The 14,463-nt window shown below is 35.1% G+C and overlaps 1 protein-coding gene across 1 annotated transcript in view; it reads left to right on the top strand.

Moving 5' to 3' along the window:
• LOC149225021 (zinc finger FYVE domain protein) overlaps nt 1–14,259 on the top strand; it is a 366,932-nt gene extending 352,673 nt beyond the window's left edge. The window contains exon 33 of the mRNA XM_089388331.1: nt 13,905–14,259. Coding sequence (XP_089244457.1) covers nt 13,905–13,970 — 66 coding nt within the window. The 3' untranslated portion in view covers nt 13,971–14,259. The remainder of the gene's footprint in view (nt 1–13,904) is intronic.
• Nucleotides 14,260–14,463: the final 204 nt, after the last annotated feature.

Genomic DNA, 14,463 nt, shown 5'->3' with positions numbered 1-14,463 from the left:
TAACGGAAAATGGATTGTGCTAGCAAAGAGTTGCAGTCAACAAGGGTGAAAGAGTAGGAGCCTAACCCCAGTCACAAGCTGTAGGTGCCCTGACAAATTGCAATCATGATCCAGAACCGAGCGATCGCAGAGGCTCCATCCGGATCAAGACTATATTAATAGCATAAAGTTTATACCACGTGTTATTATTATTTAAAGTTTATAATTTTATAATTTTAAATTTATTTATATTTTCATATCTATGATATGCATATATAATGTATGTACTAAATTTTATAATATATATTTTTTAATTTTCAAATTTTATAATATGTAGAATTTAATGCCAATTTTATTACTAAATTTTTTCTTGGTTTATGCAAACTTCAAAGTTTTCGAATTTGAACTCAAACTCGAACCAGGTGACTTTGGTCACAACTAGCGTGCTGACATGTACACTATCCAAAAGGATAGAACCTCTCTTGAATAAGATAAGCTAAGATCATTTTACTAATGTTCAACGAATGACCACAAAAGTAGGTCAGTGGGACTAAAGGATACATCTAGTACAAGTACAATGTGAGAGTGAATAGTAGTTTTGAAATCGTCCCATCTTGTGATGGCGGAGTTGCCAATGCATGAACTTGGTCCTACCACCCTGTAAGAGCATGATAGCCCATATGCACTTCAACGTCCATAACCTTTTGTTGATTTGCATTAAGCTTTTGAGCTTTAAAATAAACTTCGACACTCAAGATCTTGACATCCAACTTCTCTCTATTTAGTATTAAGTGAGCCATCAAAATGAAGAATTGACATCTTTTTGTCTAGCTTGAAAATACATTGCTTCAAAGCTACTTCATTGTGTTTGGCTACTTATGACCATCATGTTCAAAATTCACTAAATTTGAATGGAAGACAAACAATTTGTTCAAATTTACCCATCAAATTCGATGGAATAGTAAGCATATCATTTCCAGTTAACATTGCACTTAAATTTCTTGTAATTTCCTCAAAGGAACCAGTTGGGTTGTTTATTAGCATGAAAGCAAGTGAAGGCCAAAACAAAGAACTACTTGCTCAGCAAAAGACATCAGTGTCTGATTCATGAAAAATTAGTTTGAATCAATGTTAATAAATACAGTTTACTTGGTAAGGAGGGTTGAAGAAATAAGCAAAATCTTACACTTCATTCCATTCAGTATTAATATAATCTCAAGATTTATTGAGTTGGTTCTTAATAACTGAAAACCAAACTCTCTCTTGTGATCCCTGCCCTGACAAATAGCAACCCACCCCCTTGTTAGTTTTTGTAGCATTGGGTGGTGTTCAAGTCTTGAAACTTTGTGGAGAGGCGAAAACACAGGAGTTCTCCAAAACCCAGAAATCATTTCTAGAAATTTGACCTAGAGATCGCATAATGAAATTAATTGACCATAATTAAAAATTTCCTAAGTCTAACTTACGAAAAATGGTTAAGTAATAGCAATTAATTGAGAAAGGTGAGAATTCTCTAGAAACTCACACAGATTGACTTGGAGATGATCTCAGCCATCGATTAAGTTTTAATCTTGGCCTTTGGAGTTTCAACTGGAGATTGTAAGAAGGGGTCGATGGTAGATGAGAAACACACTCGGAGAGTGAGTTTTGTTGGGCAGTTCGATTTTCCAGAAAGCAACGTTCTACCAAAAGAGTTTAAGCTAGATAGGGAACACAAATACAAAGAAGAGCAAAGACAGTGAGTCTGGAGGAAGTTTTCCAGTTCTGGAGAGTCAGCTACAGGAGGGTCGAATTTCCTCAATGGGGTTGTGCAAGGTTTGCGCAAAAGCTTCATAGGCAGAGTTCGATTTGGCCAGTCAAAGGGTTGATTTAGTTGCTGGAGGCTGGGGAAATTTCTGAAAGGGGCTAGCAAGTCATTCTCAAAGGCTGAATTGGGCAAACAATTTGATCAGGTGCATTTTCCAAGTAGAGCGTACAAGAGCCTACGCAGGTGTGACGCAAAGGCTAACATAGGGGTTTCGTGGAGCCCAGTGAGTGTCAGTTTTGAAGTTGGATCAATCCCTGGTGTGACAAAATTTGTCTCACTAATTTTTGTGGCCAGTTTCTCTTGTAAAGGATTGCCAATTTTGGGCATCCAGTTGTACTCAAAATTTCTCACTGCTGCATAATAATAAAACCTTTAGTTGCTGCACCTATTTTGCCACATTGGGTTTTCCAGGGACATTTGTCCAAAAATAATTGTCATTATTTTGTATGTGTGCTAGCATTTCTCAGTTTCGAGCATTTTTTATTTCCACAATGTTTATATTAATTTGTGAAGAAATTGCAATGTGGTTAATTCAATATTAATCAGAAAAAATAATAAATTGAATAATCAGTTAAGAGAATTATTTCCAATTGTTGCATTTCAAGGAATTTTCACATGGTATCAAAGCATATTTGATAGACGGGGAAGCTAAGAGGCAACAGAGAGAATATTTTTGTTTAGAGGGAGCAGCAAGCCAAAATTTTCAGGGGATGTGCAATGCCTAGCCAGGCTGTGCGAATAGCTGGACAGGGGGTCGATTTTCCAGTTGTAGGGTGCAGGAAAATTCACTTTGTCTGGGGAAGCGATTTCAGCAAGCAGAGGGAGCAACAACTCAGTATTTTCGCTAAGCCGATTTCGTGTTTGAGCATGGAAGGGTTTTGCAGCAGGTTGCTAGAGAAGAATCAACACCAAGTGGAAGAGAAAGTGCACACACAGAGGGAGATATCTCTCGGAGGGTTTCTAGTTCAGAAATCCAATATTTCTAGCTGTAGTAGGCAGTAGCAATAGACAGATTTTGTCGTTCCATAAGGGGGTGTGAATAGCAGAGCTAGCAATCGAGCAAGCAAAAGAGAGATTTCCATCCTAGTTTGAGTTTTTTGCAAAAATGGCCACAACCGAGGTTAGAGATCAGGACAGGTTGGAGGGAGCTTCCAACTATGTCATCTGGAAGGCCAGGATGCCTTTCCTATTAGATGAGCATGGCTTAAAAACCTTTGCAGAAAATGTTGTCGCAGTACCTACAACTGCAGGTCAGCTGAAAGAATACATGAAAGAGATGGCCAAGGCAAAGTGGATGACTCAACAGCAGAAAAAATGGCAGCTCATTACGATAGAACAATAGTGGCCCAACGACTCTAAAAAAAATGCATTGTCCCTAAATCTGTAAAGGATAGCTCAACAGTGGCCCGACGGCTCTAAAAATGGTGGCGGCGCTAAATCCGTAACATGTACAATTACATATTTCCAAATCCATGTGACGGCATCTTTAAATCCATACAATGGTTTAGAAATTTTTATTAATGGTTGGGCAGCAGCTAGTGACCATACAATAATGGAAATTAGGTGGCTTGGCTAAAGATTCCATATTTTGTATTGTGGAGACCAATCTTAGGTACTAATATATATATATATATATATATATATATATATATATATATATATATATAGGTACAACATTGTATATTCCAAATGTGGAGTAATAATAGTTTGTCCTTCCTTGACGTCCTCCTCTCAAGGATTGATGATGGATATCTTTCTCATCGAGTTTTTCGGAAGAAAACTCACATAGAGCAATACCTTCATGCTAATTCTCATCATTTCCCATCTCAAAAGCTTGGTGTTCTCAATACTTTAGTGACTAGAGCTTTAAGGGTTTCTAATGATAACCATCTCAATGAGGAAAAAGCGCACCTCTTGAGTGTTTTCTTTAATAAGGGGTATAGTAGACACCAACGTACTAAGGCTTTCCTCAAAGTTGAAAAATGTCCTAAGGCTAAGAAAGAAACCAAGGATCATTTTTTTGGGGTTCATCTCCCTTTTATCCAAGGAACTACGGACAAGATTGCGAGGATCCTAAAGAAGCATAAGGTTCCTTCAACCTTTAGGCCTCTAAATACCACCTGAAGCTCCCTAAGATCCATTAAAGACCCTGTGAACCCCAAAATTATGAAAGGTGATTATGTTATCCCTTGCTCTTGTGAAACTCCCTACATTAGTGAGACTGGCTGCTCGATTAATCAAAGGATTCATGAGCATGCAGCTGACATCAAGCATGGCAAGACCTGCTCCTCTACTTTGGCAGAACATGCAAAAAAATCTAGGCATCACATCTGCATTGAGGAAGCCCATGTCATTGCCAAGGTTAGTCATTTCCATCATTGTAAATTCAAGGAGGCCTTGGAAATCGAAAAAAGGCCCAATAATTTAAATAGAGACGATGGTTGGAATATTAGCAGAAGTTGGGTCCTTGTCCTGTCCTCCTAGTTTGTTTTTGTTTGCAGATTATTTTGTTTTTTAAGGTTTGATGTTTCTATTTATGAATTTTTTTGTTTCTATATAGGTATTTGCATTTAATGTTAATATTCTTTTGATCCGTTTTCTCACCTTAAAAAAAAATTCCCTCCCTTTTGATTGCTTTGTTTTAATTTTAGTCTCATTTAATTATTATTTTATAGGATCTTGACTCACTATATATATATATATATATATATATATATATATATTAAAAAAATTATATTAATAAGTATTATAAATTATAATATTATTATTCTTAAACTAGCTTTTAGAGGAATATTATTTGATCTTAATAATCATTATTAAAATATTATTTTTCATAAACTAGCTATTAAAATAATATAATAATAATTTTACCCTCCCTTTTGATTGCTTTGTTTTAATTTTAGTCTCCTTTAATTATTATTTTTGTTATAGGATCTTGACTCATTAATCAGGTCTTGACTCCTATTTATTTATTTTATTTTATTTTATTTTATTTATTTATTTATTTTATATTTTTTACTCTGTTCTCTGTATTTGGTTGACTTGGATTGTTTGTTTCTTATTAATGTTTACGTTTTTCGATCTTTCTTAATTATTATTATTATTATTATTATTATTATTATTTTATCTTAATTATTATTATAAATTATAATATTATTATTTTTAAACTTGCCGTTATATTAGCCATTGTAGGAATATTATTTGATCTTAATAATCATTATTAAAATATTATTATAAATTATAATATTATTATTCTTAAACTAGCCATTATAGGAACATTATCATTATTAAAATATTAATTTTCATAAACTAGCTATTATATGATCTTTTGGTCTCTACATTGCCCTCTATTTAAACCTGTGCCATGATCTACATCTTCATCTGGTCTCAATGATGAACCACAGTAGCTGTTTCAAAACGTGTTGGCAAAATTTTCTCACATGTGATTTCTACTGAAAAGACTCTTCTTAATATACATACTCTATCAACATTTGTCATGTGACTAGTCCCATAAATTAAATGGAAACCAATTGGAAACAAAAAAGGAACAAAATTTGACTTACTGTGACGTCTAGGAAATCGTTACAAGCACAATTTAAAATTCAAAATCCATGACCAATGACTACAAGAAGAAAAACAAAAATGCATTATTTCTTCTCACTTTTGCCTTGGATAATGGTATTCTTCCTCACATTTGTGGTATTACCACTGCTAGTGAAGTTTGGACAAAATTGAAGAATTTATATGAAACTTCGAATTTTATTGTTGTAGAACAAGTTACTACTCTAAAGATGGTAGCATCAGATTATGTTACAAAGCATGTTCTAAAGTTACAAGAATTGAAAAAGTGAATTATTAACAATTGATCCCTAAGTCACCTGACACGAGGATTAGGGATTCGTAGGATTCAGGATTCGTGGTGTCGGATTCGGACACGTTGACCCCCCGGAACAGGACACGTAGGATTCGTTATATATTATTTTATTAAAAATTAGATATTTCTTACACAAATTTTAATTAATGATACAAATTTATTTATTTCAAAAATAGATCTTCATCTATAGCATTCATAGTACATACAAAATTCAAATACATGTCAATGGTACTGGTCACATAAATCATGATTCATAATTCATAACTGAAAAACAACTTACAACTACAAGATAGTAAGATAAACACACTGACAACACATTTTTGTTTAAAGCAAAGTGATAAATATCTCGAGGCATTGAAATCTAATATTGGTGGAGAGTACAGCACTAATGAGATTGACTCATTTTGCAGAGAGCATGGTATCAAGTGGAAATTCACAATCTATGCCAGAGCAGAATGTGATTGTGGAGGCATTAGGTCGATTTTGTTTATGTTTCTAATCAATGACCTGGGATAAAAGGATTAAAATTACCCCAGATTTTGCAATGTGGGCAAGCCTTAATGGCATGTTATTTCACATAAAAGTTGTAAACCATACACACGCTGCAACTTTGTGCATAGTTGCGCCCAGAAAAGATATGGAAACAAGAAAACCAAGTCCAATCAAAGAGAATGTGAAACATTCTATTGAAAATCTGGATGATACATGTAGAAAAGGAAAAGTAGAAACCACCACTAATGACTTACAAATAAAACTTACAAATAAAACGGCTGTCTTGTGATCCTATAATTGAAAGATTCCTCAATCAAAACTTCTCGTTCAAATAACTTACTTGATTGACATCATCATGAACAAAACCTTAATAAGTACATCCTGAATATTTAGTCAAATCCGACATCCACTATACATTTAGGATTTCCAGTATACATCTAACCGTGTTACACTATATCTTGCTAGAAATAAAGGGAATGCAACCAGCAAATATCTTCCAAAAGATGGTCCGGACAAACACAGGTCACTTTTCCGCCAAACGAATCCTGTACACGCTGTCAAAAATCGGGACATGCTGGTGAATTTCATGACACACTTGGGATTCAACGTGTCCTGATAGGATTCGACGTGTCATGTTTTTTGGACGTGCTTTTCGGGCGAATCGTGTCCGACACACCGGATTCGGACACGTGGCCCCTATATAACGAATCCGGTTACTTAGATTGATCCAGATATTAAAAATAAAGAGTTCATCGCCATTCTGTTTAATAGCCTACCAGATGAATATCAACATTTTGTATCTCTTCTAGAAATGAAATCCCCACATTTGAATAAGGTGTAGGCTTACTTCTTTAGGAAGAGCAGAGACTCAAGAAGAATGGTAATGTTCCAGATCAAGCATTTGCAAGAAGACACAGAGGAAGAGGTCATGACAAAGGTCATCAAGGAGGAACATCTAACCGGTGCCAAAGTCAATTTTGGAAATCAAATTCTTCAAATCAAACAAGCACTTATGAAAGTTCGAAGCATTGCAATTATTGTAGCAAGAATAATCATACCGAAGAAGAATGTTATCTTGAACAAAACCTTGAAGCTGAAATGACTAGAGGTAGACAATATCGTAGAGGAAGAAGTAGAGGGGGTAGGCATAAGAGTCCTTTTGTAGAGAATGGTACAGTTGTTCCTCGAGAACCTTCCATTGATTATTTGTTTATGGCTTCTCATATTGATACATGTGCTTCTCAATGTGTTTGGTATATTGATTTGGGAGTTTCCAAGCATATGATTGGTAAACAAGAAGTTTTTTTAGAACACACTCCTTGTGATAATGAGATGATTATTCTTGGTGATGACAGTTCTCATGAAGTACAGGGAAAAGGTGATGTACCCATGAGAGTTTCAGGAGATAGTATTAAAACTATACATAATGTTTTGCATGTTACTAGCTTAACAACAAATATGCTTTTAGTTAGTAAAATAAGTGATGTAATCTGTTTTCAATTAGTAAAATCACTAATTAATGATTGTAACAATAATATTATTGCCAAAGGATTGCAGTTGAATGATATGTACAAATTTGATGGTGTTCCACAACAACAACAATCTTTTCTAACATGTTCCACCTCAAAAACTCAATTATGGCATGAAAGATATGGCCAACTCAATTATTTTTATTTAACGCTGCTTTATAAACCCAACTTGGTGAATGGATTGCTAAATGTTGAAGAAGTAAAAGGTGTATGCGAGGCATGTATGGCAGAAAAGTAACATCCTTCAAATTTGATAGCAGAAAAACAAGGGTAGCTTGAGTAATTATATTGGTTCATAGTGATGTTTGCGGTCCCATGAGAACCCAATCTCATATAGGTGCTAAATATTGTCACATTCATTGATGATTTCTCACAAAAAATATGGGTGTATTTTTTGAAAAACAAATATGATGTTTTTTCCACTTTTAAGTAATCCAAAGCCATGGTTGAAAATGAAAGTGGTCAACGCATTAAAATGTTCCGAAGTGATAAGTGAGGTGAGTATGAATCAAACGATTTTCGTGATCTTTTCTATCATCATGGTTTTCGAAAACAAACATTTGTTTCCAAACACCTCAGCAAAATGGGGTAGACAAGAGAAAAAACAGATCTATCATAGAGATGGCTAGATGTATGCTAGAAGGGTATCATCTAAGTAACCAGTTTTGGGCCAAAGTAGTGCAGACAACAATATTTTTGTTAAATCGTACTCTGACAAAGGTATTTCGTGGGCGGACCCCCTATGAAGCTTGGTTAGGAAGGAAACCAAAGGTAACTAATCTCAAAGTTTTTGGTTGTTTAGCATATGCACATATTTCTGATTCAGAAAGATACAAGTTGGAGGCTAAGAGTAGAAAATGCATCTTTATTGGATATAGGACTAAATTAAATACATTTAAGTTATATGATCCGGTAAACAAAAAGGTTTTGACAATACATCTGAATGGAAGGTGAAGCTTTGCAAGTTAATGATGATGAGCATGAGTTCAAAACTCCTGTTACATATAGGAGACATAGAAGAGAAGGGAGCAAAGAAGAGGAAGAAGATAAAGTAGAGTTGGGAGAACAAGATGACAACCAAAAAGAAAGTGATAGTCAATCTTCCAATGAAGACGGTCATAAAGGAAAAAATGGTTCTGTAGAACTCTTCAAGATGCAAAGCCAGATGAAATACAACAAGGACAGAGAAAGAATGACCTAGGACCACGGTTACCAAAATTTGAAGTTCATTTGAAGATTCATACAAATTCTTCAATTTTGTCCAAACAAGGTCAAAATCACCACATCAAGTAAATCAAGTAAATCTTGCTTTGATAAGTGAAATTGTGCATTTTTATGATCCAGTTTCTTTTCATGAAGCAAATTGAAAACAAGAATGGAGAGATGCTGTGCAAACTGAATATGATGCTTTGATAAAAAATAACCCTTGGAAGTTAGTTAAATTGCCTTCAACTAAGAAACCAATACTCTGTAAATGGGTGTTTCACACACAATTCAAATCAGATGGTTTCATTGATAAATATAAAGCTAAGCTAGTTGCAAAAGGATATGCGCAAAAAGAAGGTATTGATTATGAAGAAATGTTTGCTCCTACTACAAAATTAGTAACATTTAGAATGATGTTAGCTTTTTTTTGCACAATTTGGATTGAAGATACACCAAATGGATGTTAAAAGTGCATTCTTGAATGGAGATTTACAAGAAGTAGTATATATGGAGTAGCCCAAAGGATTTGTAGCTAAAGGAAAAGGCCTTGTGTGGACTAAAATAAGCCCCTACAGCCTGGTATGAAATGACTAATAAGTATCTTAAATCAAAAAAATTTAAAAGAAGAGATTTGACCTTAACTTATATATCAAAGAAAAAGGTGAAGAAATTATATTTATGGTTTGATAGGTTGATGACTCGATAATCACAAGCAGCAATAATGATTTGATATAGGAAAAAGAAGATAGTCTTTCTAAATCATGTGATATGACTGACTTGGGATTGTTACATTATTGCTTGGGTATTGAAGTTTGGCAACAACCAAACAGGTTTATTATCTCATAGACAAAGTATGCTTCAAAATTGTTGGAAAATTTTTGAATGCGAGACTCTAATCCAATCAAAATTTCAATGGAGGTAAATTTATAACTTTGGAAAAATGATAAGTCTGAAGTAAATGAATTGTTTTATTATCAACTTGTTGGAGGATTAATTATCTTACTACAACCTTACTAGGCATAACTTTTGTAGTTGGAATGTTATCAATAATTTCACATTTGTCCTAGGAAAACACATTGGAATGCAGCAAAAAGAGTCCTTTGATACATTAAAGGTACTTTACAATTTCGTATTATATTGGAAAAGAATGACAATTTCACGTTGAAAGGTTTTTCAAAGCAAATTGGGCAAGTGATACAAATGACAAGAAATCTAAATGGAGATTTAAACGAAGAAGTATACATCGAACAACCAGAAGGTTTTGACTTGTTTGAAAATAAAGACTATGTATGCAGATTGAGGAAAGCTCTTTATGGGTTAAAACAAGCTCCAAGAGCATGGTATGCCAAGCTTAACCACTATTTTTCAACAACAAAGCTTCTAAAGAGGAGTTGTTGACAACAATCTCTACATCAAGATGGAGAGGGACAATTTACGAATTACACTTGTATATGTAGATGATCTCGTTTTTGGAAGCAATAATGATGCTATGAGTCATGGATTTCCCCAAGAAATGTCAGAGGAATTTAAAATTTCAATGATTGGAGAATTATCCTTCTTACTTGGACTACAAGTTTCTCAAACCAACGAAGGAATATCTATTGTCCAAACCAAATACCTCAAGGAGATGCTCAAGCGGTTTGGAATGGCAGAATGTGCACCAATTATCACCTCCATGATTATCAAATGCAAGTTAAGTAAAGATGATGAATCCACTGGAGTCAATTCAACAGTTTACAAGTCTATGATTGGGAGTCTACCTGACAGCTCCACGACCAAATATTATGTAGGTAGTAGGAATGGCTGCAAGATTTCAATCAGCACTAAAAAAATCACATATGCAAGCAGTAAGGAGGATATTTCAATATTTAAAGGGCACACTTGACTTTGGTCTTTGGTATCCTCAGAGTACATATTTCACATTGACAACATACACAGATGCAGATTGGGTAGGTAGCATTGATGACAGAAAAAACACTAGTGGAAGTGTGTTTTTCCTATGAGATTGTCTTGTGTCTTGGTCAAGCAGAAAGCAATCATCAGTTTCTCTTTCTACAGCTGAATTTGAATACATAGCAGCAGCAGCCTATTGTATCCAAGTTCTCTGGATGAAACAAACTTTTTAAGCCAAAGAGTACATATTTCACATTGACAACATACACAGATGCAGATTGGGTAGGTAGCATTGATGACAGAAAAAACACTAGTGGAAGTGCGTTTTTCCTATGAGATTGTCTTGTGTCTTGGTCAAGCAAAAAGCAATCATCAGTTTCTCTTTCTACAGCTGAATTTGAATACATAGCAGCAGCCTATTGTATCCAAGTTCTCTGGATGAAACAAACTTTGTAAGACATCAAAGTGGAATATGATCAGCCAATTGTTATTTCTAGTGATGACACTAGTGCGGTCAATAGCTCAAAAAATCATGTCATGCACTCAAAAACACAGTGCATTCCAATCAAGTATCATTTCCTCAGAGAACAAGCCATCAAGTAGAATGTCAAAATGGAATATATTGACACCAAAGAACATATTGTTGACATCTTTACCAAACCTATATCTAGAGAAAGTTTTGAATATCTCAGATAGAAGTTGGGAGTGATCTCTCCCTTACCTCAGTAAAGAAAGCACAAACCCAGGGGGAGCAACTCTTTTCCATTGATGTCAAAGGGGGAGAGAATGCAAACAGGGGGAGTAGCTGACAAGGACATATGAAGTCAATACAGACAAAGGCAACATCAGCAAAAGCTAATATAGTAATATCGAAGTGTTGCCATTAATAAGAAAGGGGGAGATTGTTAAAAAAGCTTGTTATTGATGTCAAAGGTTGTCCAGATGGAAGGGTAAACTTCATAAATCGCTGGCCCATTGAAAGGCCTTTCATGATAGGTTGCACACCTCCTAACTCTTCACAGTTGAAGAGAAAAGAATTTTTTAATATACACATATATAAACTAAAGTTGGCCTCAAGTCAGCCCATAAAGCCTGACTGTTCCAAATTTGAAGGTGACGGTTAAGGGACAGGTTGGCCCCTAAATCCCCCCTAGTCTAGTATATATATGCCACTCACGTGGCTCAGTTGATCATTAACTCGGTCTTCTAAGCAAGTAATAAGGTGTGTGACAAACCACAGGACCGCACTAAGGGAGACAAGGCAGAACTAAGGGGTTGTGAGCTGACTAAGGGAGATTGTCGAGTTGAGACAGGGAGGATTGCAGAGTATCACTATGTATATCCAACAAGTGCATATTTCTAGAACCCTGGATTCTCATCCAACAAATCTGAGAGTTTGGCTCTGAAGCTAAAAACCTTATTTAGAGAAGAAAAACTAAATTTTTAAATCTATGCTTAGTTGATGTTTGTAGCTCGGGAAGGTACTACACAGGCCTAAGTGTCTAGGCATGCAAAAGTCGCCCAACCTTTCCTTGGACACTTGTTCTAGTGTATTGTGTAAGCAAGTTGCATTTGTAACTTAATCCAGTATAACATAGGAAAGCAGATAATTATTATGTTGGCTAATTGAGCTCAAGTGAACTTAGGAAAAGTGAATAATTACTCTAATGATCTTGTTTTAATCTCAGCCCTTGGTCTCAAATTAGGCGAGATCTAATCTCAGTCATCAATCACTTTGGAGATTAGGGTTAAGTATTTAGCTTAATGAAAAGTGAGAAAAGCAAAGCTAAGGAGAGAGAAAAGACACACCATACAGCGCACAAGATTGAGAGAGGCATCTCAATGAGTGTGATGATACTCTAGTGTGTTGTGTCTGAGGAAGTGCAGGAGAGATTGGAGATCCAGATCAGCCAAGGGGATCGACACTGATCTAGGGCCTTATCTGCTGGATCAAATCCAAGGAATTTTTGTAATATGTAATCTTTAGTGTGTTGTGTCTGAGGAAGTGCAGGAGAGATTGGAGATCCAGATCAGCCAAGGGGATCGACACTGATCTAGGGCCTTATCTGCTGGATCAAATCCAAGGAATTTTTGTAATATGTAATCTTTCTCAGTTGGACCATTTTCCCGGTACAGGAGCTCAAGTAAATTCTGGAAGTGAATGATGAACTGTGATTGGGTAAAATCTATTGTGTCATCCTGATTGACATTGGTATATTTTGTTTCTGTTGAATTTATTGTGTTAATGAACCAAGCTGTGCAATTATTCAGTAGATCTGTAATCTGCTAGGAATTAAGTGTCAGGTGCTGGGATTGCAGGGAAAACTAACGGGCTCAAGCTATTGAAATACAAAGAAAAAAGAGGAATTCATTGATTCATTTTAGTCATCACTGATTAGAGTTTTGAGAATTGCTTGTAGCAACGGGAAACAACAGATAATAGAATTTGTTTTTCTCATTTCTTTTACTTATCATAAAATTATGTTTACATCCTGATATCTTGTTTAAAACTTTGTAACTTCTTAAAGTTAACCACTTGTTACAAAGCCACAAGACTTGAACTGAATGGTCAAGCTCTAATATATTTGCATTATATTATATAAAAGTTTTTACTATATGCAAAACACTCCCATGATCCTTGCCCCTGGCTTTTTGGAGAGAAATGGTGCCCGCACTCCGTACTTCACTGTGTTCTGGAAACACTGCTAAAAATGGATGTTCGGTAATGATCTATAGGAAGCAATTTAATTCTATGCATAGGTTGATTGCCAAGACAATCAGTTCACATGACTCAGAAGTTGGAGTCGTTAAGGATTGATGTTGTCATCTGAGCTACCAGTCACATCGTTTTTTATTTTGCCTTTGTTCTTTTTAGTTTAGCATACAAAATAAATGATTTGATTGAGACTAATATTGTTGCATAAATACCAGGAGGGGCAACATGGACAAAGTTATCTTTTAGTAGTATCTGCACTGTGTCTGAACACCTGTTTTCTAATTTTATAATGGTTGTTGGAAATGCACATACCATTCTTCAGAACATACCCTTGTACAAAAATATCAGTTGTGTTCTGCTTCTGTAGTTTAAGAGGTCTAATGATGCTTTACCATTTGGAACTGGCAGGCTTTAAAAACTGGGGCACTTCCTGTGTTGGATATGTGCAAACAATGGCTGGCACAGTATATGTAGCTCTATTTGTACAGTTGTAAGATAATACTGTTTTCTACTAACAAGCGTAGAAACATTCATTTTGTACAATATTTTACTTTCTAGAAGACAACATCAATTCTTGTGAAGAAATTTTGGGAAAAAAATTCGAGTATGTGAGATAGAGCATATTGGTTATCCTTCCACGTGTGAATTCCATGTAATTTTTGAAAGAGAATATGACATGCGCATAGCATTTTCGTGATGTAATTCATTTTTTTATTATATAAAAAAAGGGAGCCAATCAATTAGATTTGATTGATTTCTTCAAGACGAGCTACCATAAGTATACTGATAAATTCTTTACAATGGCAATTTCATAATGTAAGCATTTACGAATGGGTAGTAAGGAACTACGTGAAGAAATGATAAAAGCGCAATATGAACAATTTCATGATGATAGCATTTGTTGACACAAGGAACTAGTGGGGAGGTGTTCCATTTTTTTTATTATATTAATATTTCTTTACATTTG

The sequence above is a fragment of the Pinus tabuliformis genome, chromosome Q (assembly GCF_031772625.1).
Source record: "Pinus tabuliformis cultivar Carrire ecotype Pingquan chromosome Q, CPIR1, whole genome shotgun sequence".
Taxonomy (NCBI): domain Eukaryota; kingdom Viridiplantae; phylum Streptophyta; class Pinopsida; order Pinales; family Pinaceae; genus Pinus; species Pinus tabuliformis.
This window is presented reverse-complemented; position numbering and strand designations above follow the sequence as displayed.